Below are 27,689 nucleotides of genomic sequence, written 5' to 3'. Positions count from 1 at the left end.
GGGAGAGGAGCATAGCCAAATTAAATAAGTATCGTTTGGCGCAATATGAGTCAGGGGAGAAGATAGGTAAGATCTTAGCATTTAGAGTAGAAGATGATAGGGCCAAGACCATTATAGGGAAGGTTAAGGGGACTGACAATAAATGATATGAACATCCAAAACCGATATTGTAACAATTTGTGGCTTATTATCAAGTGCTATATACTCCGGAACATCAGCCTAAGCAAGATGAAATATCTAAGTATATACAAAATAATTTCCCTTTACGTGTAGAGAATGAAACATCTAATTGTTTAGCCAGTGATCTAGCAATGGAAGAAATAAAATTAGCAATTACTCCTCTACCATCGGGAAAAGCAGCAGGAGAACCATTCGTTTGGAATTTTATAAGCAGTTTATGGAGAGCTAGTGATAAAACACAGTCAGATTATAAAGTTTATTGGTAAAGAGGGTAAGGCTCCTGACTCATGGACAACAGCGCAAATCATTTTCTTTTTTTTAAAAAAGTGAACCTTCAGAGGAGTGTGAGCAGTTGCAGATTAGTGGCTGAGTTAATTTTGCGCAACACCAACTTCTTCAGTACTTCATCAAAATCAGTGGCTCAAGGGAACAAGAGAAAATCGGCCACCAACGTCCCCAGAATTTCTCTGTAGAAACAGAGAATGAAACAAGAAGTTGTCCCCGAGCACTAATCAACAATTGACAGTGTTTTTAGAGAAAAAAAGAAGAACCAAATCTAAGTCTTTCTCTTTCACAGTTCTCTAACGGTTCTTTTTTTTTTTTCTTTTCTCTTTCTTCAACTTGTTAGAAGATCATCATTCCATATTTACACAGTGCACATCGATCGTAGCCAAAAAACAGAAACAATGCCAACACGTGTTTCGTCACGGGAACAATCACCCAATGACTTCTTCAGGGCAATAGAAAGGATTCTTTCACAAATACATGGATGTCATTCCGGGTTGTTTTCAAATATTCATGTAGTATTAAACCACTCAAAAAGACTCCATAAATCAGGGTTTTCGCAGAAAAATTAAAATTTATATCCGGGAGATTACTCCCATCCTCTTCACGTAAGTTCCTAGAATACAAATCATTTTCTTTTTTTTAAAAACATAAACCTTCAGAGGAGTGTGGGTCATATCGGCCGTTTTTGCTCATCAATGCTGATTCAAAAATATTTGCAAAGATTCTTGCAAATCGACTATCTCCAGTGCTACCTAGCTTGGTGTCATCTTACCAACATGGCTTCATTCAGGGGAGACACGACTGCCCATGTGAACATGGCTGTCTCTGCTTTTGATGCAGCAAAAACAAAGTCGACCCCACTCTGTATGATTTTGTTAGATACTGAAAAAGCATTCAACCGAGTGGGGTGGCACTTTTTATGGGCCACACTTGTTGCCTTTGGCATCAAAGGGCAATATCTTATGTGGATAAAAGCTCTACATGATAAACCTAGCGCCAAGATAATGTATGCAGGGGTTTGAGGCATATGGGCTGCAGATGGTACATTATGAATAGATCGCCATCTGGTGTTGGGCTCGGATGATTGCACTTGTTTTTCTCTTGGAGAAGTCTTTTGTAGTCACAAGGCGGTGACTCCTCCCTTGGGTGATAGTGCGCATGGGCATCGGCTCCATCCTTAGATTGTTTTTTTCCGCCATCTGGTTCGGATGAGGATCGAAGCGCTCCGGATCGACTTCGAGAAAAAGTTATATTTCGACGCGTATTCCCTTTCCAATTGGACTGTATTGTTTATCGAGCGCGAGTTCATTCCCATTTCGACGCGCTTCGACGTCAACAACGAAAATTTTTAACTCTACGTCAACGGGACCAGGAGGCCTATTTCGACGTAGTCCAGCCCGGAGTCTATGGGAAGGACTCCATTCAAGAAATGTCCAACGTGTGGTGCTAAATTCCCACACAAGGACCTACACGAGGTGTGCAACCTCTGTTTGTCACCTGACCACGAATCCAGGGATTGTGAAGCCTGTGCGGCTTTCTCATCCAAGTCGACTATTAGAAACCGTCGAGCCCGAAGACATGAGATGTCGAGGATGGAGTCCGATGCGATCCCAGAACTGTTCAAGGTGGAACACTCCGAGGAGGAAGAAGATGGGTCGGATCGGGGTCCGAAGCGGACGAGTCTGATGTCGAAGAAGTAGACGTTCATCGAAACGTGAGTGACGACGTCCCTTTGCCAAAAAACCGACACCGATTGGTGTCAACCCCTGCCTTCGAGCCTGGTCAGGCAAACGAAAAAAGTTTCCGACGCCCCGCCATGTCGGATCCGAAAAACGGTCGACATCGACACCGAAGCTCCATACCAAAGAGAGCTCGAAGTCGAAACATCTCATGTCCAAACCGAAACATGCTTCGACGTCGAAGACTCCCTCGACACTGAAATAATCGGACTGGAGCAAACTCTTGGTGCCGAAAACACATAAGACCGAGACACAGAAGCAAAAGCACCTATCGGACCCAAAGGCTTCGGTACCGACACAGGAGCAAGAGACAGATCCAAAACAAAGGACTTTGTTTATTGATCCACAAACTGGCAAGGTGGTGACAAAACCACCTAAAAAGAGGAAGACTCAACAGTTGGAGGGGAAAGCTCCTCCTCCTAAGAAGAGGACAACGGGGACAAATACAACTCCTCCCCTTTTTCCACAGCCGATGGACACACCCTCTTCTCCTCTTCCTCATACTCTGCCAGCTATCCCTCGACCTTCTACACCACGCCCATCTACACCTCAAACAGATGTAGAAAGTGACACAGGGGATGGGGAACTTCATGAGGATGATAACAATACTATCCCAGAAGACACAGACCCATGGGAAGATTATGATACAGTGACAGATAATGATAATGACCCTGACCTGTATCCCTTAAAACCCTCTCCCCCTGATTATAATTCGAGTTTTGCACAATTGATTAATAGGGCAGCAAAATACCTCAAGGTAGATTTACATATAGAACCTCAGATAGATTTCCTTTTAGAAACACTACCTGCTGCACAAAAATCTTCAGGGACCCTACCAATGCTTAAGGGTCTCCTCACTCACACATCAGATATATTTAAAGATCCTGTGAGGGCTAGGGTGTTAAACCCAAGAATTGACAAAGTATAAGGCAGCCGCAAAAGACCCAGTATTTATTAAGGGCCAAATACCTCTGGACTCATTAGTAGTCTTAAATGCTCGTAAGAGGGCGAACTCACTAACAGGAGAAGCTCCTCCTCCTGACAAGGAGTCTAAGTTAATAGATGCCTCTGGCAAGAGAGTAGCATCTCAAGCAGCAAACAGCTGACGCATAGCAACTTCTCAAGCGCTACTTGCACGCTATGATAGAGCTCATTATGATGAGTTAGAGAAACTCATTACACATATCCCTAAGGAACATCAAAAAAGGGCAGAACAGATGATACAAGAAGGGAAGATAATAACCAACACTTCCATTAAGTGGGCCTTAGACGCAGCAGACACTGCGGAAAGATCCATAAACACCAGTATCATGCTAAGAAGACATGCATGTCTCAGGGTTCAAACAGGAGGTACAAACTTCTTTATTGAACCAGCCTTTTGATGGGAAAGCACTCTTTGGCTCAAGCACAGATGAGGCGTTGGAAAAAATGAAAAAGGACACAGAAACAGCTAAGTCAATGTGAGCATTGCAACAGCCATCTCACAGAGGTTCCTTTCGTAGGTCCACCTATAGAGGCGGATTAAAAAATACAGGCACAACCCAGCAATCAACCTCTTTTACACCAACATCACCTAAAGGTAATTCTAGAGGCAGTTACAGAGGTAACAGCAACAAGGGTAGAGGTCGCGGAAACAACAACCGCAACTCTCCTACCCCAAAACAGTGACTTCATACAACACCGGTCGGGGGACGCCTATCACAGTTCCTACCTGTCTGGGAAAACATCACATCAGACAGGTGGGTGAGACAAATTATCCAACATGGTTATTGCCTAGAACTCACTGCTACCCCACCAAACATCCCCCCCAGACAGCGTTCAATGAGTCAAGATCATCTAACATTATTAAAACAGGAGGTACTATCGCTGCTACAAAAGCATGCGATAGAGGAGGTTCCACAACATCGACCAGGAACAGGAGTATATTCTCTATACTTTCTAATTCCCAAGAAAGACGGATCTCTAAGGCCTATACTAGACCTCAGACCTCTCAATGCATACATAAATTCGGAACATTTCCACATGGTCATGCTCCAACAGGTACTTCCTTTACTGAAGAAAGGGGACTTTCTTTCTACACTGGATCTAAAAGACGCCTACTTTCATATCCCAATTCGCAAAGCTCACAGAAAATACCTCAGATTTGTAATAGAAGGACGACATTATCAATTCAAGGTCCTTCCGTTTGGGGTCACAACCGCACCAATGGGTGTTAACAAAATGCCTAGCAGTGGTTGCATCACACCTAAGACGACAGCAAATACACGTCTTCCCTTACTTGGACGACTGGCTAATAAAGGCCACGTCACAAGAGGAATGTCTTCAAAACACACAAAAGACAATTCAACTGCTGCACCAGCTAGGGTTTACGGTGAACTACACAAAATCCCACCTGCAACCAAACCAGGTTCAACAAAATCTAGGGGCTACTATAAATACAGAAAAAGCCATAATATACCCCAATCTAGTCAGGATTCAGACAATGCTCACCCTAATTCAAAGATTTCAACCGCAACACTCATTACCAGCTCGAGTGTTCATGCAGGTATTAGGGATGATGTCCTCTTGCATACTGTTAAACCCATATGCCAGACTACAAATGCGTCCGCTTCAAGAATGTCTAGCAACACAGTGGAATCAGGCTCAAGGTCAGATTACAGATCTGGTGTTGGTAAACGACCGCACGCATCGCTCTCTGAAGTGGTGGAATACAACAAGCATTTCCAAAGGGCGGTCGTTCCTAGAGCCAATTCCACAAGTGGTACTAACAGCGGATGCATCGCTCACCGGATGGGGAGCTCATATGGAGATGAAGTGTACAGCACAAACAACTGCACATAAATCATCTAGAACTACTAGCAGTGTTTCTAGCATTAAAAGCTTTTCAATTGCATATTCTCAACAAAGCAGACCTGGTCAGAACAGACAACATGACAGCAATGTATTATATTCAAAAACGGGGGGGGGGGGGACACTCTCTCCAACTATCCAGACTAGCGCAGGAAATTTGGAGATGGACCATTCCTCAAAACATCTATCTGTTAGCCGAACACCTTCCAGGAGTTCAAAATCAGATAGCAGACATCTTAAGCAGAGAGTCACGAAGGGGAACTGCACAACCAAATACTGCAGCCATTCTTCCAAAGATGGGGACAACCAGAGATAGATCTCTTTGCCACTCATCAGAACGCAAAATGCCAAAGCTTCGCATCCAGGTACCCACACCACCTGTCGTAGGGCAATGCATTATGGATAAATTGGTCCAACAAATTTGCATACGCTTTTCCCCCTCTCCCACTAATTCCATTAGTGGTTCGAAAACTGCAACAACATTCAATGACCATGATACTGGTAGCACCCACGTGGGCACGGCAGCCGTGGTTCACCACGCTCCTACAACTCACAGGTGCCACACCAAAAATTAAGAATCTCACCCATGCACCTTACACAGAACCATGGAGAAATAATGCACCCAGATCCCAAACAACTGAACCTAGTGATCTGGCTCCTGAGGTCTTCGAATTTGGATACTTAAATTTACCTCCAAACTGTATGGAAATTATTAAGCAAGCAAGGCGCCCCACCACTAGAGCCTGCTATGCAGCAAAGTGGAAAAGGTTTGCTGTATACTGTAACAGTAACAAAATCAACCCTCTGGACGCATCTACACAAAATATTATTTGCTACTTACTACACTTACAGCAATGTAACCTTGCTTACACCTCCATTAGAGTACATCTTGCAGCTATAGCAGCATACCTGCAAAAAAGGCAACTTCTATCCCTGTTTAGGGTACCTGCAATTAAGGCTTTCATGGAAGGCCTCAAAAGAATTATTCCACTAAGACTACCACCTTCTCCAGTCTGGAACCTCAACATAGTACTCACCAGACTAATGGGGCCACCCTTTGAACCTATGCATAGGTTTGAAATACAATTTCTTACATGGAAGGTGGCCTTCCTTATAGCCATTACCTCCCTCAGGAGAGTGAGTGAGTTACAGGCATTTACAATACAAGAACCATTTCTACAGTTACACCAGGATAAGGTGGTTCTTAGAACAAACCCAAAGTTCTTGCCTAAAGTAATTTCAGCATTACACATCAATCAGCCAGTGGAACTACCAGTCTTTTTTCCAAAGCCACAGACGGTAGCAGAGAGGGCCCTACATACACTAGATGTCAAAAGGGCAATACTTTATTACATAGAAAGAACACAAACTTTCAGGAAAACTAAACCACTATTTGTAGCGTTTTCCCCAACGCATAAAGGCAACCCTATATCTAAAGCAGGCATTGCCAGGTGGATTGTAAAATGTATACAGATATGTTACATAAAGGCATAAAGAACACTAACTGTTCCCCCTAGAGCTCATTCTACACGCAAACTAGGGGCATCTATGGCATTCTTAGGGAAAATTCCCCTAGATGACATATGCAAAGAAGCAACTTGGTCTACACCGCATACCTTCACCAAACACTACTGTGTTGACGTGCAGGCAAGACTACAAGCAAATGTGGGCCAGGCTGTATTAAAAGCTTTATTTCAGACTGTTGCAACAGACACTGGTGACCACCACTAGGGAGGTAACTGCTGTGTAATCTATTCATAATGTACCATCTGCAGCCCATATGCCTCGAACGGAATATGCTACTTACCAGTATGCATCTGTTCTTGGCATAGAGGGCTACAGAGTGGTACATGCCCTCCCTGCCTCCCCGGAAACCTGTGTCTGTTCCAACATTATCTTATTTAGATACACTTACATGGGCATCTCTTTCTGTATTATATCATACTACTCCATCTAACCCTACTATGGCAAAACAATATAAGAATGTAGCCGATGCCCATGCGCACTATCACCCAAGGGAGCAGTCACCAGCCTCGTGACTACAAAAGAAGTCTCCAAGAGAAAAACAAATGCAATCATCCGAGCCCAACACCAGATGGCGATCTATTTATAATGTACCACTCTGCAGCCCTCTATGCCAAGAACAGATGCATACTGGTAAGTAGCATATTCCTTACAATCAATTGTTTTTTCTGATTCTTCGGGGCACCCGGCAAGGAGGCCCCATATCACCACTTTTATTTGCCCTTTATATAGAGTCTTTTGTTTCAACCCTTCAAAATCAGCAGCTAATTAGTCCCTCTATGCTTGGGGACAACTCCCTTAAAGTTATAGCATACGCTGATGACATAGCGGTGTTCTCAACGAATCCGGGGGGGGGGGGGTTGGAGGGGGGGGATTATGCAAGTTATTACAGAGATGAAGCGCTAGAGTTTGGCTTGATATGTGGGTACAAACTGATTATTAATAAAACTCAGATTTTACTGAATTACAAATCTGCTCCTCCGATTCAGGGGGTATGTTCGACTGCTACTTATTTGGGAATCAAGATGGCGGCACAGATTGAAAGAATAATCCCTTTAAATTATGAGACCCTTTTGAGAGACTGCTAAACTACTCGAGAGATGGCATAGGCTACCCATTGGTATTACAAGGCGTAAAAACATTGTAAAAATGAAGATATTGCCAACATTCTTGTATTTGTTTAGATCCATCCCGCTGCAATTGACTATGTCCTTTTTTAAACGATTAGATGGGATTCTTGGCAGTTTCATTTGGAGCTATAAAAAAGCGAGAAAAGTCCTGGAACTGCTAAAACTCCCCTGTAGCCATGGTGGCTTAGATTTTCCGATGTTAACATTTATTTTTGGTCTGCTTTTTTTGGTCATCTTCGTAGTTTTAGTCACAGTGAGAAGAGTAATAGTAATTACAAACGGGTGGGTTGAGGGTCCAAGGGAATATTTAACTACCACACAGTTACAGCCCCCTAAACACAATATGTACTACAAAAAGAATAACTGTGGGTCTACAATGAATCTATGTGTGTCACCTGTTCAATCCTGGTAGTCCTCCTATGTGTGAAGGAGATCCTTATCCAGTCAGTAGCTATTTGCTGAACCTACTGGCCTTTTGCACTGAATTGTTTTTATCTCTTTGGAAGTGGACAGCACCAGAATAAAATGTCGTTTGCGTTCACTCTCCAATTTTAATAGAGCACTTTTTCTTTTTCACAACTTTTCCATACGCTGCTTTCACTTACCAATACATACCAACCATTAGTTCTTTGTGTCCTTTATTCAACAGGATTAGCCATCTCCATTTTACACTAAGTAAGGTGGCAACAACAGGGACTCTCCACTCTGGGAAGTGGTCCAAATGATGAAAGGGCGGCAAAGGAAGAGTAACTGATGGATATCTCTTTACATAGTGTGATATTCTGTTGTGTGCTCTACTAACACACTTGAAGTACACATAGTCATCTAGACACACATAGATGCATTGTAGACCCTCAGTTATTCTTTTTGTAGTACACAGTGAGAAGAGTACCTATTATAAATTTATGTTGGCAGCAAAGAGCAATCTGTTTTTGTTAAGAACTAATTACCCGAATTATTACAAAAGGGTAAAATTTAAGACTGTTTGTGATTGCATAATTATATGGCCTGCTATCTCGCTCAAGTATGGCTTGACATTGATGAATGATAAATTTCCTCTTTGGGGCAACCCAGGGCTGCCTAGCATCCTTCATGATTTGACTGGGAAACGTTGGGCCAACTATGGGGATGTTTAGGGGACCTATACGATCATGGTGGTTTTATGGAGTTCGGAAAAATGCAGATTGTGTATAAATTGACAGACAACATGCAGTTTATATATGTACAGATACGCAATTATTTTGTTAATTATCTTAAACTGATGGACTTAACTCATTCAGATATAATGGACTGTTTATATGACTCTAATGACAAATCCCTGATAAGTAGAGCATATTAAAGCTTATGTGGTCCCAGATTGGAGGATAACCCCAGAATAGCTACTCGCTGGACTAGAATTATAGGTATACCGGTCTCGGCTAAAAATATATCATATGCACTTAGTAAAATGTCTGGGGTAGTTCACTCCTCCAATCTGCGAATGCAACAGTTTCACACAATCTGCTTATTATATTATACGCCGGATTGAATAGCAAAATGGTCACTTAATACCCAGGCAAAGGATAGAGCAAAATGCCCCAGGTGTGAATTATATGCGGCAGATATACAGCATATGTTCATCACATGCCCTGAACTCTCGCTATTTTGGCGGAAGGTAGAACATATTCTGTCGCAAAAATTAAGAATCAATACACCACTAACGGTTATGGAAATACTGATGGGGGAAGGGAGCAGAGATCTGATAACGAAGACCTTTTAACCATTTTGCTTGTCTGCGCAAGACTTACAATCGCACAGGTTTGGATATAGACAAAAGTTCCCACAGTAATGGATTGGTGGGTAATATTCAGGCAAATACACAATATGGAGGAAGCACTAGCTAGAACAAAGGGTGTTCAATCCATGAGAAAATGTAAGTTGATTTGGGGATCATTGTTCTAAAATGTGTATATGAAAGATTGCTTATCTATAATGACACTTGGTATAAGGGAAATGAATGTACTCCCATAATTGACTACTTTAGGCCTTCTCTTCTTTTCTTTCTTTAATTTAATGTGAAAGATTTGACTATTATGATTGTTTGTGATTATGATTAAGCTTGTATAAATTTGCTTTAAACTTCATTTTAAAAAATGAAAAATATATAAAAAAAGATCAATCCATGAGAGATCAGCCAATAACACTGGGGGCTGTATTACACGGTATCATTGTTTGTGCCTGGCGCACCTTTCAAAAGGTGTGCCGGCGCAAACAATGACAGTGCACCCTATTATGATGTATTTGCTGCCCCCAGGGCAGTCGATAACTCGCGCTGAACCCCACCCAGCGCATACATGTGAAAACACAGAGCAGCTGCTCCGTACTTTCAATGGGGATTGGAGATTACCTTACAGGCAAGGGCAGTCGGTGACTGCACCCTCCTGCAATGGGATGTCTGCGGGGTCCATGGGTCCCTTTTACCCCCCGCGGAGGCTTCTCTCAGGGGGCGCACTGACAGTGCACCCCCTTTTAAGTGGCGCAATGTCAGTGCGTCTCCTAAGAGCTTCTTTGACTCTGCTCCCGCGTCTATAAAATGGCGCGGTCGCAGAGTCAAAGGAATTCGCTCATTTGCATAGGGCATTCCCCTAAGCAAAAGAGGGAACACCCTCCGACGATAGCGCTGGCGCATTAGGTGAGCCATCGCTGTCGTTAATATAGAAGGGGAAGCACAAGAGTCTGCACCCCCTTCTATAATACCAACGTGCCCCGGGGGATGCGCAAAGCGGGCGCAAACGCCCGTTGCGCATCCAGGGCACCTCCACTATCCACTTTTTTAAACACTGGGATAATAGCTAGTCGTCTAGAAGAGAGTGGACCTTTTCTCCATGCCACATTAAAGACTTGTTAATATTTTTTCCTAGACCAATGGGTCATGTTTAAAAATGTCTGCAGGGGACCCCGTCCAACCCCTCGGCCTTGTTTTTAGTCATAGCTTGTATGGCAATCCCTACCTCCTCCGCTGTAAAACAAGGGTTAGAAACCTCCCTCTGTGGTCCCAGTAGTAGGGAGGGGGAGCCTCTACTGGTCGTCCATGGATCTAAGAAATGTTTTACCCAAGCATCTGCAGCGGTTGTGTACACTACTACACTGTTTGCTGCTCCTTAAAAAAAGGGGGGGGTTAAGTATGTCCGAAAATGACACGCTATTACTAAGTGTCAGTGTTCAAAAGATCCTCCCAAGCTTTCTCCTTGATCTTCCTCTTGCGGGATGCTATAGTGTGTTTATAATATATCCGGCTCCCAGCTATCTCAACCCTGTCTCTAGAACTTTCTTTAGGGCTGTAATCCGGTTCTGATGGGTCTTTGAGAAATTAGAATCCATCTGCCAATTCATCCTCAACACTGGAAATACCTCTGTTTATGGTGGATGGACGCTATTACCATATGAAGTAACTTCAGTTTAGCCTAAAGAGTGTTTACCAAGTGCCTAGCTCTGGATTCTGCACGTCTGCAAAGACCAAGAGTGATCATTTTCTCATAGCTAGTTGATTAGTTAATGTAAGCTCCTTCTCTTAATCAAACTGTATCAGCAGTTGAGGCACACCTGCAGCTTCTAAAAGCCTTGAATTTCACTCTAAACAATAAGTCTTCGTTTACTCATTTCCATGCAGCCCCTTTCTGGGAGCAACCATCCACACTGATTAACCGCATATCCTTTTCGGGAAAGAGGGCAAAAACAAATGACCTGGAGCATTTGAACATCTAGCCGAGATCTGAGATAACAATAGACAAGGTTTTCAAGGTATTAGTAGGATTGATATCTTCATTTATCCATTTATTAACCCAATGCCAACAGAGCTCTACCAGGGCAATTTGATTGGCAGTGAAGCCCAGTCTCATACCAGTGGAAAGCTTATACGCATAACAGCAGATATTGAGTGCCTTGAGCGAGTCCAGCGACTAAAACCACATTTAAACAGGCCAGAATCTGTATGTCATAGTCACAATATTAATTGATTCCAGATGCCTTGTTGAACGGTTGGAGAACTCGCTTAATCTTGCAACAAGTGGTCTGTGAAGCCCTCTTAACTTTTTGCATTAGCATCCTGGAGCTCAGAAAAATCAGGCTAGCGCTCAGAGCCTTATTGCTGCTAATAGTCTATCAACAAAATAATTAAGGACAACAGACTAATCTTTACATATATAAAGAGACAGAAAGGAAGAAAATATCAGCTACTATCACAGGAAGCGAAGTGTCTTTGGAACTATGGAATCTCTCTAGCTCACTGGTTCTTAACCTTTTGACTTCTGTGGACCCCCGTTTAATCATTACTGAAATCCAGGGACCCCCACTTAAGCATTCTTTAAATCAGAGCACCCGCACTGAGGCTTTAGCAATTACGATGAGTTCAACCTCCAAACAATACACAAACATTCATCAAACCCGCCATATTTAAATCACAAATGGATATAAATTGTTACATTTTTCATTTTAATGGAAAGGTTGGAGCTTTTATAAATTCAACTGAGGGAACCCATCATCCATACTGTATTCTGTTTGATACATTTGTACTGCTCGCACTACTCATTCGGAGTACACCAACTTCATTTTTAACTTCTAATTTCAAAACCCCTCACATTTCCGGAATGTGTTACAATTTTCCATTTTGCTTCTTTATTTATATACTCTTTATTAATCTGTTACTATTATTTAATTTTCTAAATGGTCACCGACCCTCAGGGGTCTCCAGGAAACAGGTTGAGAACCACTGCTCTGGCTTGAGTACACACTCTAGGACTCCCACACTGTGTGACAGATGTCTAAAACAGACCTATTTTGAATGCCAGAACATTCCTGGACCTATTTGCCACTCCGGTAAACTCTAAATACTAAAACTGTGCAAGCAAGTGGTGGTTTCCAGGGACTTCGAAGAAAGTAATTTTGATCCCTTGGTGAGGAAAATAGGTTTATACCTTTCAACTGTTTCCCTGATCTGGATAGTCCTTTGGAGGCTGTAGAAAGAAGCCTTCATGATCATTCTCATCTCACCAGCATGGGTCACACAATTCTGACACACGGACAACTGGGATCTGTCAATAGAGACTTCAATCCCAATCAAAGCTGATCCTTATCTTTTATCCAGGAACCAGGGCCAAGTTCTTCATCATGATCCAGCCAAACTGAACCTGGCTGCTGCAGACCTAGAATTTGGTCTTCTAAACATCCATTCAGATGTTGTAGCACTTTTAATGCAGCTAGAACGACGTATGCCATCAACGTCTATGCATGCAAATGAAAGCACCTTTCTGTATTTGCAATGGCAAACAAGATGGGTTCTCTGACTACACATCCTCATGAAATCTAATCTACTGCACCTGGTAGAATCTGGCGTAAATCAGTCTTCTATTAGTCTGTTTGACTGCCGTTAGGTATCTTAGATAGCCGAATTTAACACCACTCTACTCTACTCGACTAGAACAATTAAAAATTCCACAAAGGCCTCTCCCGCTTATTCCTACCAGTAGGAAAAAGTCCCCGAGATGGCAGCTTAGCACAGTTATTTTGGGTTGTAACGAGACACCTTTTTAAGTCCAGCCCTAAAACATCACTTCAAATGCCTTTCTTTTAGGCATTATGTCAGCAAAGAACTACTAGTGAGATGCAGGTGCTTTCCATTGTTACCCTACCTAAAATTTGATAATAACAAGGCGGTTATAAAAACCCAAAGTTCATGCCGAAGGTTCCCATATCTTTCACCTCAATGAAAAGCTGTACTTACTAACATTTTTTTTCCAGCAAATTTCTATGTTAGCAGACAGGGCACTGCACTCTCTGAATGTCAAACACTGCTTGCAGCTTTACATTGATAAGACAAAAGACCTTTACAAATCTGGCCAACTCTTTGTCTCGTCCGGAAATTCCAGCTAAGGTAATCTTCTTTCATAGTAGGGCATCTCTCTTGGATCACTACCTACATTTCTTTTTGCCACGTCTGGAGAGGTCACCCTTCAAGAGGTAGGATTGGAGCACACCATTAGAAGATCGTTGACCCCGGTGGCCCTCTTTGCATGTGTACCTCTAAAAGACTTTGTAATGCAGCAACATGGATTTTGATGCATATTTTTTGCTAAGCACTACTCCTTTGATGTATAGTCCAAGACTAAAACCGTAGTTAGGCAAGCAATGCTGTCCAACCTGTCTTGATAATGTGAGCATCTCTTATGCATTCATATGTGTAATCTGTTTTATAATAATTTAATTAGAAAAGAGAGAGGTGGCTCACTCGGACCCAGGGGGCTGAGCCTAGTCTTAGGAAAGCAAAAGAAGGTTCCCTTGGACTTGCTAACAGTAGGTAAAAGTTCACATTCAATTATGTAGTTAACTCACAGATAATTCTGCACAAAACAAACACCCTTCCTTCCATTTCCCCATGTGACATAAATCTATAACCAAACTAGAAAGTAGTGCTAAAGGATATTTATTTTCAATAAAAAAAGTTTACACAAATATTTAATTATATTAATACAGGGGAGGAGCTTCGCGGGCAAGCAAGATGGCCGCGTAAGCTCAGAGCTCCGCGGACCCTCCGACCCTCCGCAAATATCCAGGAGGCTATCCTGTTCCACAGCTGTGGATTTCAATTGGTGAATGGTCGCAGACGCGGGAACCGCTTTCCGCTTCCAAATCCGACGTTTCTAGACAAAGTTACGTCGTGTTGAACTTTGTGCCAGGGATGCGCCATTGTCCCGTGGGCGGCTGGTGATCGAGACGACGCGAAGCATGATTGAAATGCGAAGCGAAAACCTCCGGTTTCTGCTGGCGGAGTGTGCGTAGCTGCGGAGTCGCCTGTTGCTGGCTTGGCTTTCGTGGTAGCTTCACCTCATGCCTACACAAGTGCCTACTTTGTTCTCGCTGGGTAGCCCTTTGTTCTCTCCGAACCCATCATGGCCGGCAGGGGTGACCCCGACAGGACGTCGAACCGGGGCAGCAGGAAGATGACCCAGGCACAGACAAATAAGATCGACCGATATGCCCAGCAAAGGACCTCGCCTTCTGTAGTGGCTCAATCCAAAGACTCCTTACGTACGGGCTCGCCCGAAGGATCGGAGCCCACATTAAGAGACATCATGGGGGCCATTACAAGCATCAGGACTGAGATGCATAAGCAGCACGAGGTCCTGGCACATAAGGTGGACACCCTGGCTATCGATCTCAACCTGATCAGGGCCGACTTGGGCAAAACTAATGATCGGGTGAAATCCCTCGACATCAAGACCTCCAGCCTAACGACCGATGTCTCGGACCTGCAAGCGGAGGTCCGCACCCTAAGGTCGGTTAATGACCAGTTCTCCAGAAGGCTGGAGGACTTCGAAGGGCGTGCTAGACGACAGAACGTCCGCATCATCGGAATACCGGAGGGAGCGGAGGAAGCGGCTGTTGATCTCTTTGTGGAGGACTTGGTGAAGACCCATCTCGCACCAGCCGGACTCAGCCACTTTTTCTCGGTTGAACGGGCTCACAGAATACCTGGCGGCCCCCCGAAGAGGGGTGTCGCACCGAGACCCATCATCGCCCGACTCTTTAATTTCAGGGACCGTGATGTGATCCTTCAAGCTTCTAGGCGACATGGGCCACTCAAATTTCAGAATGCAGAAGTGAACTTCTACCCGGACTTCACCAGGGCCGTTCAGAGACAGCGTCAGAGCTTTGCGGGGGGTGAAACGGCGCCTCAGGGACATGGGGCTCAAGTACTCTATGCTGTTCCCCGCTAAACTGCGGGTCGAGCGTGATGGCCGAGCCCTGTTCTTCGATATGCCTGAGTCTGCGAGTGACTGGCTGGACACTTTGCCACAACGCCGAGAAGAGCATGAGGAACACTCCGAAGGCGCCTCTGGTGGCCTTGATCTTCAAGAATAGTGCTTGTCGTGCTATCTCTAGCGGTTGGTGTTCCCGTTGACTGTGACTGCTGATGCCAAAGCTTTTGCACTTTTGCTTCTCCTATTTTTCCATGGAGGGTGGCAGGGGGGGACCGCGGGGATTCCTTACTCCTCTAGGGTCTTTCTTGTAGTTAGTTTATGGGGCGACAGGCACACTGCTGGTTGGGGGGGCTTTTTAGTCTGCTGTAGGGGTGCAGGGTGGGGGGTGGTGGTGGGGATGGTTATGTGTGTTTTCTTTGTTCTCTTCTTCTATCTCTCAGGCAATGGGTCGTATGTTCTGCTATGTTTCACTTGTTGTTGAGGCTTTTCGGGGTTGGGTGGGACTTGGGACATGATGATGGGGGGGTAGGAAACTGCAAGTTCTTTGTTGGAATGTCAATGGCTTGGGTGACCGTATTAAGAGAGGGGTGGTACTGCAGTTGCTTAAAAGACATATGCCGGATATTGTTCTCTTGCAGGAGACGCATTTGGTTGGAAACACGTGTAGAGCGCTCAATCGTAAAGGGTTTAAAATGGTGGCCCATTCGGGGTTCTCTTCGGGATCTCGGGGGGGCGGGTGTTCTGGTGCGTACGTCCCTTCCGTTTGAGATTGACTCTACTGTGATTGATGAGAGGGGGCGGTACGATGGGAGGGGCGTGCCCTGACATTAGTTTCAGTTTATGTTCCTCTGGGTTTGCAGACTAGCACCTTCCAGGACCTTGGGGGCGCCATTTTGAATCTGCCCGCGGGGTTGTTGATTGTGGGGGGTGATTTTAACTCTGTTTGCTCCGGATCCTTGGACCGACATCCGCCTAGAGACCTCTGTAACACCCAACTATGGTTGCCCACCTTTCTTGAGACACTGGGGCTGGTCGATAGTTGGCGACTCCTGCACCCCACCCAGAGCCAATACAGCTTCCATTCTGGCGCTCACGGTAGCCTTTCCAGAATCGACTACTTCCTTACCCTGGCGACTCACGCGCTGGCGGTCTCCAAGGCCCGTTTTTTGGCGCGGGGCATTTCCGACCATTCCCGGCTGTGGGTCTCATTCGACTTTAATATCGTTATGTCGGAACGACCTGTGGTGGTCAACCCATGGTACTTCCGGAACCCCAAGACTCGTAGTCTCCTGGCCAAAGCGATCGACCTCTACTTTACGGAAAACGTGGGGTCGGTTACGTCGGCCGCCACTCTGTGGGAAGTCTTTAAAACTGTCTTGAGGGGAGAGGCCTTTACTCTCATAGCGGAGGCCCGTAGAATCAGAGATGCCGACATGGTGCGTGTCCAGGCGGAGGTCACGGAGCTGGACTCCCGGTTAGAGGCGGGTCCCGAGCCTGCCCTGCTGCACAGCCTCTCCCTTAAACAATCGGAGTACCGTGACCTCGCTACTAATGCTGCTCTCGTCCTGGGTAGGGAACAGCAGGGTTGGATTTACGACGTTGGCGACAAGGCCGGGAAGTTGCTGGCCTGGCTGGACAAGAAGGAGAGGGCCAGCCGCGTCGTCCCTGAGATACTGGGAGAGGACGGCGTGGTAGTCACTGACCCGAGTGCCATTGCGGAGTCCTTTTCAGATTACTTTCGTGGTGTTTATGCCTCTGTCTCGGACCGGTCTGAGGCCGATTCGATTGCTTTCCTTTCTGACATCGATCTTCCGTGCTTGTCGGACGCGGATCGGGATGATCTGGACAGGGACGTTTCCGTGGATGAGGTCGCACTTGCGATTCGCTCTTTGAGGTCTGGCAAGGCGCCTGGTCCCAACGGTATTACGGTTGAACTGTACAAGATTAAACCCGATGTGGTGTCCCCACATTTGCGCAATATGTTCCTGGAGGCGCGGGAGAATGGCCTACTTCCCCCTGACCAGATTTTGGCCACCATTGTGGTCATCCACAAGGAAGGGAAGCCCAGGGATTTGTGCCGGTCGTACCGTCCCATCTCTCTCTTAAACGCAGAGCCTAAGATTCTCGCCAAGATGCTCGCCAACCGTTTGATTGGCGTTATCGGCGACTTAGTGCATCCGGACCAGTCGGGCTTTATTCCACACCGCAACACTGCTCTTAACTTGCGTCGACTTCACGGTGCTCTGGCTAGGGCCCATACGCTTGAGGAGCCGGCTGTCCTGGCGTCCTTGGACGCCACGATGGCTTTTGACTCCCTCGAGTGGAGTTACCTGTGGGCAGTGTTGGCGAAGCTCGGTTTTGGCCCGGAATTCGTGGGATGGGTTAAACTTCTGTATGCCGAACCGCTGGCTAACGTCGCCGTTAATGGCCGAGTTTCAGCGACTTTTGCTCTTCGCAGGGGCACCAGGCAGGGCTGTCCTTTGTCGCCCCTCCTGTTCGCACTCGCGCTTGAACCACTTGCGGCCCTGTTGCGGACCCACCCTGACCTGCATGGTATCAGGTGGGCCCCTGGTTTCGAGGACAGAGTCTCTCTATACGCAGACGATATTCTGCTGTACCTCACCTCCCCCTGCACATCCCTTATTGTAGCCTGTGATGTGCTGCGGCTCTTTGGTCGGTACTCTGGCCTTGTTATCAACTGGACCAAATCGCACCTGTACGTCCTGAAAGGGGGAACACCGCGCCTCCCTAGGGGATGCGGCATCCAGGTGGCGAGCCAGGGCTTCAAGTATTTGGGGATTTATATCTCCAGTAATGCGAAGGCGCGCTACGAGCACAATCTGCTTCCCCCTCTTCTCCGCCTTCGGCGGGACGTGGAGGGATGGTGCAAACTCCCGCTCTCCTTGCTTGGGCGCGCGGCATTGTTTAAAATGATGTCCTTGCCCAGGTTCCTCTATGCCCTGCAAAACACCCAGGATCCGGTCCCAGCCCGATACTTCCGGGAGATCGAGAGCCTAAAACGTGCCCTACTCTGGGATGGCCGACCCCGCATCGCCATCGCGAAGCTCACGCTACCGTGGTACGATGGGAGGATAGCGCTACCTGACGTGCGAAGGTACTATTGGGCCTCCCAGCTAGCGGCTATCAACCACGATCTGTACGGTCCGGAGAACAACCCAGGATACGCTATGGATAGGTGGCTTCTGGGCGGCGGGAATTACTACAGGGCGCTCTACTCGAGGTCTCTCGACAGGCGGATGTCTGGTCCAACGAAAACCGCGGTCCATATTTGGAGGGCAATTACCAAGGCTCAGGGATGGAAAGATAGACTGACTAAGTTGACCCCATTGTACGATTCGGACACCCTGGGCACACTGTGGCATACCAAGGGTTTTGACAAGTGGGATTGGATAGGCATTTCCAGGGTGGAGGACATGTTGTCGCGAGGCGAGATTAAGACTTTCGCCCAGCTACAGGCAGAATTCCAATTGGGTGAAACAGAATTCTTCCGGTATGCCCAGTTAAGGCATGCATTGCTGTCTGCTAAACCGGAGGAGGGAGCGATCCCTGACAGCTCCCCATTGGAGGATAGGGTGCTGGACGGCCATATGCCGGACAGCGCCATCTCACTGTCCTATAAAAAACTCATAAATGTCCGTACCGACCTCCTCCTGGGTGTGAGGGACCAGTGGACGCGTGATGGGTTAGAAATTGATGATGAGGACTGGCAGAGTGCGGTATCCTCCCCTAAGGAGGTTGCCATCTCTTCCCGTCTCAGACTGGTGCAGCTCAAGATCCTGCACAGGGTTTATGTTACTGGTCCCCGACTCGTGCACATGGGCTACTCCGTTGATGGGCTCTGTCGTCGTGGCTGCGGTGCCGTTGCCACTTTCATGCACATCCTGTGGGAATGTCCCGCAATAGCCTCCTACTGGCGACGCGTGCACTCGATCATGAATGAGGTGACTGGGGTAGCGGTGCATGCGGAAGCCAGGAGATGCCTCCTTAACATCTGCGATCCGACGGACCACAACGTGGCCCAGACTCAATGGGTAACCCTTGGCAACATGGTGGCTAAACGTGACATCGTGCAGAAGTGGGGAGCTACGGCAGCTCCTAAGGTTGTACAATGGAAAGCCAATATGGATTGGTGTATGTTTAGGGAGAAGACCGTGTATGTTGCCAGGGGTAAACCTAAAAAGTGGCAGAAATTGTGGGGGGCTTGCAATGCATACAGGGGAGACATCTACATACCCCCAGAATCCGCTCCGCTGGAGGAACACCTGTCGCCGTAGCCTGAGACACCAACTGCAACGCTATATATATGCTATCCTGTGTTTTCCTCCCTCCCCGCTCCTAGCTCCTTTTCCGTTGGTCATACTTGTGCTCATTATACCCTCCCGACCCCCCCACAACGCCTCACTGTTTTTCACACTCCATTGCCTATGTCTTTGCGCCGGGTCTGGCGCTTCTTTTCTCTTCTTTTACTTTCTCTGTGTTTTTCTTATTAAAAAGTAAAATCAACATTCATCGCTCTGCTGTACTAATTCTTGCACTATTGTTTTCCTGATTCAAAATGCTGCCTTGCCTCCGGGATGTTAGGCTGAATAGCTGTGTGCACTGTTTTTGAATAAAGGTTTTAAAAAATTAAAAAAAAAAAATTTATATTAATACAAATATTAAAAACACCCTTCATACAAGTCTATGAAGGACACTAGTCCATTAAAAACATACAGATTATTATAAAAAAACAACCAAAAAACAAATTATACACAGTTCAAAAAACCCAAGTACAAGACCCTATGGCCTTCAACAACGAGATAATCCAATTCAGTTGTGGCCAAACTTTAGATCCAAAGCTGATAAATAGTTTAAAGGTAATTTCGGCAAAAAGACGATTTTTCTTTCTTGTCCTGAAAAACCATTCAGCGGTGGATTCTTAGCAAGTGCGTTGACGCGTTTCGGTGGTATCTGTGCTTATTACTCAACCATCTTCTTCAGGACTAACATTAATAAGTACAGGGTCTATTCAAATTTTGCTGCAGGTTAATCTAAATAATAAAAGACAAATGTCAGCCTTATCTCCATGTATCATGCACATAAACAATGCATACTCTTTTTATCCCTCAGGTATATATTGACATCACAATCTTTTTCTATTTATATTTTTCTATCTTTACTTCCTGTTTCATTTTCATAGACCAGGTCATCTTAATTGAAACACTTCCATTTCAATTAGCACTACCTTCTGTTCTTGGTTTTATATGGAAGCCTAAAACCACCCTCTGGAGTCCTACCTTCTAGGGCGTTACGCTCCACCCAGTGTGAGCGGTTACCCTGCATCCTATGATACTCATTCATACACGTTCCCCACACGCTGTTGATTGATCTCATCTACTAACCATATTTTGGGATGCTTTCTGATATTACACCCGTATCTCCTATTTGGTTCCAGTATAAGGGATTCCAATTCTAAATCCACTTGTTGAAGCTAGGATGACATAAAAAGAGTGATGGCCTTGTTAATTTTAGTAATAGTGTTACAAGGCCCTTCTCAATATTTGTTTTCGGATACAATTATCTCACCTTTCGTATTTAAATAGTCTTCTCAATTTATGACGTTGTTTTTATGTTGTCCCCTTCAAAAGCGTTTCTTATTTTCCCTTTCTTGTATGTAATATTTCACCCAGGGTATGAATAGATGATTCCCTGCATGATGATATTAGAGATTTAATTTTCAAATCAATTACCCTTTGTTTTTCTATCTGAGAAGGATTTTTATGTAGCTTACCTCAGTATCAATGTAGATCTATTTGGTCATTATATTTTAATTCCTTATTGTTAGGTTAGGAACAGACAGTGCCCACAGCTTCTGATGTGCTTATAAGTGGGTCGAGCACCGAAATTTCCAAACGTTTGGTCACGATGATATCTGTTGGGATCATAAACCAGGGGTCTTTTTACAACATCGTTCACAAACTTATTATGCTTTATCTACTATGGTTTTCTAAAAGAGCCTTGTCCCCATTGCACATAAATCCATGTTCCGTTTGTTGTCTATTTCAACACTGAAAGGGGCCGCATGCATTAGATTTACTCATATTCCCGGGCCTTTTCCCCCTGTCATTTCGTGCTTGTGTTTCATTATTTTGCATCCCCTGCCAATTGGAACATTATATATATATATATATATATATATATATATATATATATATATATATATATATATATATCTATATATATATATATATCCTTTTTCCTTTAAATTATGCGTTCGCAAGTACCCCTACGTATTAGATTTGGAGTGTACGTGCATTAAACAGAGTGCCCTGAGTATATTTTTAAAAGACTCTATCTATAGTAGAAAGTCTAAAAGTGATATCTCTCGTGGTAATTCTAAAGTCTGCGCGCACTCGGTTAAAACGATCCCGTTTATCCTTACATGTTTTCACTTACCTCACGTGTGTCTCTATGTTCGGCGTTTTCTGAATAAACCACGCCATTGAACTAGTCATTCTTTTAATCATAAATGCGCGTATGATGCGCATCTGACGCAATGCCGTCACTAAATATACTGCGCATGTCTGGCGGCCATATTAGGTGTATTTCCTGTCCGAGTTTCATTCACTTTTATCGATCTTAATGTTTTTTTAAATAAAATTCAATGTCTTATATCATCTCAGGTTCCCTTAGTAATTAAATTGGACATCTGTATATGAATTAAAATTCATCACTCGCCCTATATGATATTAACTATATAGTTGGTTGATTTGCTCTATTCCTATTTACTCTACCATACACAACACCTTGAACTCCTGGAATTGTAATTAAAATATACTACCATTGTACTAATTGTTGGAGCTATACTATGTTACTATATCGTGATGAAGATTCCCTATCTTCTAGGTTGTAACAATTTTCTCCCAATCTTCTCTGTTATTTAACCCATTTTTGATGATATCATGCTTAACCATATACCACTGTTCCTGCTGTTTCCTACTTTGTACACTGTTTCCTAGCCTTCTTTGTTCTTTCATTTTCTCTAGGACAACCCATCTAATCTCATTAGCTGTATGGCCTTTCTCTCTCCAGTGGTTGGCTAATGGTGCATTTTGTTTACTAGTATTTATGGCGGATCTATGTTCGCATATCCTTTGCCTCAATTCTCTCCCTGTCTCTCCTATATATCCACAACCACATGGGCATAGGATGAGTTATATAATATTCTTTCTTCTACAGTTATTTAGGGTCTTAATATCATGTTTAACTGAATTGAGAGTTATACTCTTAGTAGTAATGCAGAGATCAAAAACACTGCAATTACCACATTTGTGGTTTCCTACTGCCTTGTCCCCGTGGATAGTTTGTTGGTGTTCCACTGTGTCTTCTCTATACGTATACACTGAGTTACGTAAATTTTTGTTCTTGTATGTGAACATTGGTTTGGCTAACTTGTTCGTTTCTCCCTCATTCAGTGTCTTCCAATTGTTGTTAATAATATTTTTAACCTTATTACTGATATTGGAGAATTGGCTGACCATCACTATTTTCTGTTCCTTTTCCTGTGATTTTTTACCTCCTAGTAAGGATTCTCGATTATAAAATCTGTCTCTCTTAAATGAATGGTTAATAAGTCTTTTGGGGTAACCTCTATTTCTGAATTTTTCTTCCGTTTTCTCAGAGTGTTTGTAAAAATCTTCTAGGGAAGTGCAAATTCTTCTCAAACGAAGCAACAGTAAAGTCCATTTTCTAGACATTAGTATTAAACACGATAATGGACACTTAGCAGTAGAATTATTTACGAAGGAAACCGACAGGAACACCTTACTACATTACAGTAGTTACCACCCCAGGAGTCAAAAAGATAATATTCCCTTTGGGGAATTCCTTCGTTTGTGAAGAAATTGCACTTCCCTAGAAGATTTTTACAAACGCTTTGAGAAAACGAATGAAAAATTCAGAAATAGAGGTTACCCCAAAAGACTTATTAACCATTCATTTAAGAGAGCCAGCTTTTATAATAGAGAATACTTACTAGAAGGTTAAAAATCACAGGAAAAGGAACAGAAAATAGTGATGGTCAGCCAATTCTCCAATATGAGTAATAAGGTTAAAAATATTATTAACCACAATTGGAAGATACTGAATGAGGGAGAGACGAACGAGTTACCCAAACCAATGTTCTCATACAAGAAGAACAAAAATGTACGTACCTCATTAGTGTATACGTATAGAGAAGACACAGTGGAACACTAGCAAACTATCCACGGGGACAAGGCAGTAGGAAACCACAAATGTGGTATTTGCAGTGTTTGTGATCTCTGCATTACTACTAAGAGTATAACTCTTAATTCAGTTAAACATGATATTAAGACCCTAAATAACTGGAGAAGCAATAATATTATATACCTCATCCTATGCCCTTGTGGTTGTGGATATATAGGAGAGACCGGGAGAGAATTGAGGCAAAGGATATGCGAACATAGATCCGCCATAAATACTAGTAAACAAAAAGCACCATTAGTCAACCACTGGAGAGAGAAAGGCCATACAGCTAATGATATTAAATGGGTTGTCCTAGAGAAAATGAAAGAACAAAGAAGGCTCGGCAACAGTGTACAACGTAGGAAACAGCAGGAACAGTGGTATATGGTTAAGTTTGATACCATCAAAAATGGGTTAAATAATAGAGAAGATTGGGAGAAAATTGTTACAACCTAGAACATAGGGAAGGATATACATTGACTATGAATATAGCATCACGATATAATAACATAGTATAGCTCCAACAATTAGTACGATAGTAGTATCATATTTTAATTACAGTTCCAGGAGTTCAAGGTGTTGTTTATGGTAGAGTAAATAGGCATAGAGCAAATCAACCAACTAAATAGTTAATATCATATAGGGCGAGTGATACATTTTAATTCATATACAGAAGTCCGATTTAATTACTAAGGGAACCTGAGATGATATAAGACCTCGAATTTTATTTAAAAAAACATTAAGATCGATAAAAGTGAATGAAACTCGGACAGTAAATGCTTCCAATATGGCTGCCAAATATGCGCAGTATATCTAGTGACGGCATTGAGTTAGATGCGCATCATACGCGCTTTTACGATTAAAAGAAGGACTAGCGCAATGGCGTGGTTTATTCAGAAAATGCCGAACATCGAGACACGCGTGAGGTAAGTGAAAACATGTAAGGATAAACGGGATCGTTTAAACGAGTGCGCGCAGACTTTAGGATTACCACGAGAGATAGCGCTTTTAGACTTTCTACGATAGATAGCGTCTTTTATAAATATACTCGGGGCACTCTGTTTAATGCACGTACACCCCAAATCTATTACGTAGGGGGAGGGGGACGTGCAAACGTATAATTTAAAGGAAATAGGATATATATAAAATGTTCCAATTGGCAGGGGATGCAAAATAATGAAGCACAAAATGACAGGGGGAAAGGCCCAGGAATATGAGTAAATCTAATGCATGCGGCCCCTTTCAGTGTCGAAATAGACAACACACAGAATATGGATTTATGTGCAATGGGGACAGGGCTCTTTTAGAAACCCATAGTAGATAAAGCATAATAAGTTTGTGAACAATGTTGTAAAAAGACCCCTGGTTTATGACCCCAACAGATATCATCGTGACCAAATTTGTGGAAATTTCGGTGCTCAACCCACTTATAAGCACATCAGAAGCTGTGGGCGCTGTCTGTTCCTAACCAAAGAATAAGGAATTAAAATATAATGACCAAACAGATCTACATTGATACTGAGGTAAGCTACATAAAAATCCTTCTCGGATAAAAAAAACCAAAGGGTAATTGATTTGAAAAATAAATCTCTAATATTATCATGCAGGGAATCATCTATTCATACCCTGGGTGAAATAATACATATAAGAAAGGGAAAATAAGAAACGCTTTTGTAGGAGACAACATAAAAATAACGTCATAAATTGAGAAGACGATTTAAATACGGAAGGTGAGATAATTGTATCCGAAAGCAAATATTGAGAAGGGCCTTGTAACACTATCACTAAAATTAACAAGGCCATCACTCTTTTTATGTCATCCTAGCTCCAACAAGTGGATTTAGCATTGGAACTACTTATATTGGAACCAAATAGGAGATACGGGTGTAATATCAGAAAGCATCTCAAAATATGGTTAGTAGATGAGATCAATCAACAGCCTCTGGTATGTGTATGAATGAGTATCGTAGGATGCAGGGTAACAACTCACACGGGGTGGAGCGTTACGCCCTAGAAGGGAGGACTCCAGAGGGTGGTTTTAGGCTTCCATATGAAACCCAGAATAGAAGGTAGTGCTAATTAAAATGGAAGTGTTTCTAGATAAGATGACCTGGTCTATGAAAATGAAACAGGAAGTAAAGATAGCAAAATATAAATAGAAAAAGATTGTGAAGTCAATATATACCTGAGGGATAAAAAGAGCATGCATTGTTTGTGTATGATACATGGAGATAAGGCTGACATTTGTCTTTTTTTATTTAGATTAACCTGCAGCAAAATTGGAATAATAGACCCTGTACTTATTAATGTTAGTCCTGAAGACGGTGGTTGAGTAATAGGCACAGATATCACCGAAACGCATCGATGCACTTGCTAAGAATCCATCGCTGAATGGTTTTTCAGGACAAAAAAGAAAAATAGTCTTTTTGCCAAAATTATCTTTAAACTATTTATCAGCTTTGGATCTAAAGTTTGGCCACAACTGATTTGTATTATCGCCTTGTTGAAGGCCATAGGGTCTTGTACTTGAGTTTTATAAACTGTGTATAATTTGTTTTTTGATGTTTTTTATAAAAATCTGTATGTATTTAACGGACTGGTGTCCTTAATAGACTTGTATGAAGGATGTTTTTAATATTTGTATTATAATTAAATATTTGTGTAAACAGTTTTTTTAATTGAAAATAAATATAATTTAGCACTACTTTCTAGTTTGGGAATAGATTCATGCCACATCGGGAATAGAAGGAAGGGTGTTTGTTTTGTGCAGAATTTTCTGTGTGTGAACTACAGAATTGAATGTGAACTTTTACCTACTGTTAGCAAGTCCAGGGGAACCTTCTTTTGCTTTCCTTATAATAATTTAAGACAATCTATGGACGATCCAGAGCTAAAAACGTTACTTAACTGTACCTACAGTTCTTCAGCTCCGGCATCTTTCATAGATTCACATGCACCCCTGCCCCCCTCCTCTCCATTCATGAGACGACTGTTTTAATTCAGCTGCGCTCTGAAAATAAGATAGCTGAAACCCTGGGTTTCAGTATACATCAGACAAATACAAAATTTACAAAATATTTAATTCAAAGGTAAAACAGAAAATTTGAAAAATTAATTTTAAGAATGGAGCGAATCAGAATTTGGCTTCATAACTAAAAGAAAAAGCAATATTCTAGACTCTAGCATATCGCTTTGACTTTTTTGTCACGAGTGCATGCTCGGTTTGTTGGTTTGTACAAGTGCTTCAGTAAAGGACACCATTCCATACCAGATTCTGTTATACCTGTTCTGGTCTCACAAATTAGGCTAAGAACATCAATGCACTTTTTAGTCTCAATTTTCAAATTCCTTCATATGCAGAGCATATACATTATTTCAGTTTTACATTTTGTGTTTTATGTAGAGATACTTTATCAATCTGATAATACTATTTCACTGACTAAACAGTCCCTGACCTGAGTAGGTATTGCGGATCCCCAGACGTCTAAGTACCACAGGTTAAGAACAGCTTGTTTATAGTGGTGTACTACTTGTAAAATGTTATGCATATACACTATATTAACACTTCCTTTTCTCTCCTTTTCACAGCAGGTGCCCAGCAAAAACCTCCAATTCACAGATGTGTACACAGTGAAAGAGAACATTGGCACTGGCTCCTTCTCTGTTTGCAAGCGATGTATTCACAAGACAACTAATATGGAGTACGCTGTCAAGGTCTGTGTCTCCTGTGATTCATGTCTAATATTGTGTTCATCCTCAAATAGGTTGTACTACTGTATTCAACACTGTCTATAGACTGGCACACTGCTCACCTTTATGTAGGCTGCTTTTGAGGGCAGAATAATTAATGTGTATTGCTCAATTTTTACCTGTGGTTAATAGTTTCTTTAAGATTGCAAAATTATGAATGAGTTAACACAGGAAGGCATAATGCCTTACATAATTACTCACTCTTCTTTTCCTCCTGGTAAATATTC

At 43.2% G+C, this 27,689-nt stretch overlaps 1 protein-coding gene across 2 annotated transcripts in view; it reads left to right on the top strand.

Annotated features, from left to right (window-relative positions):
* The window catches only part of RPS6KA1 (ribosomal protein S6 kinase A1), a 1,033,098-nt gene that overhangs the window by 719,873 nt on the left and 285,536 nt on the right, over positions 1-27,689 (top strand). For both annotated transcript variants that reach the window (XM_086957626.1, XM_086957627.1), the window contains one exon: positions 27,301-27,426. In XM_086957626.1, coding sequence (XP_086813752.1) covers positions 27,301-27,426 — 126 coding nt within the window. The remainder of the gene's footprint in view (positions 1-27,300; positions 27,427-27,689) is intronic.

The sequence above is a fragment of the Lissotriton vulgaris genome, chromosome 2_1 (genome assembly GCF_964263255.1).
Source record: "Lissotriton vulgaris chromosome 2_1, aLisVul1.2, whole genome shotgun sequence".
Taxonomy (NCBI): domain Eukaryota; kingdom Metazoa; phylum Chordata; class Amphibia; order Caudata; family Salamandridae; genus Lissotriton; species Lissotriton vulgaris.
This window is presented reverse-complemented; position numbering and strand designations above follow the sequence as displayed.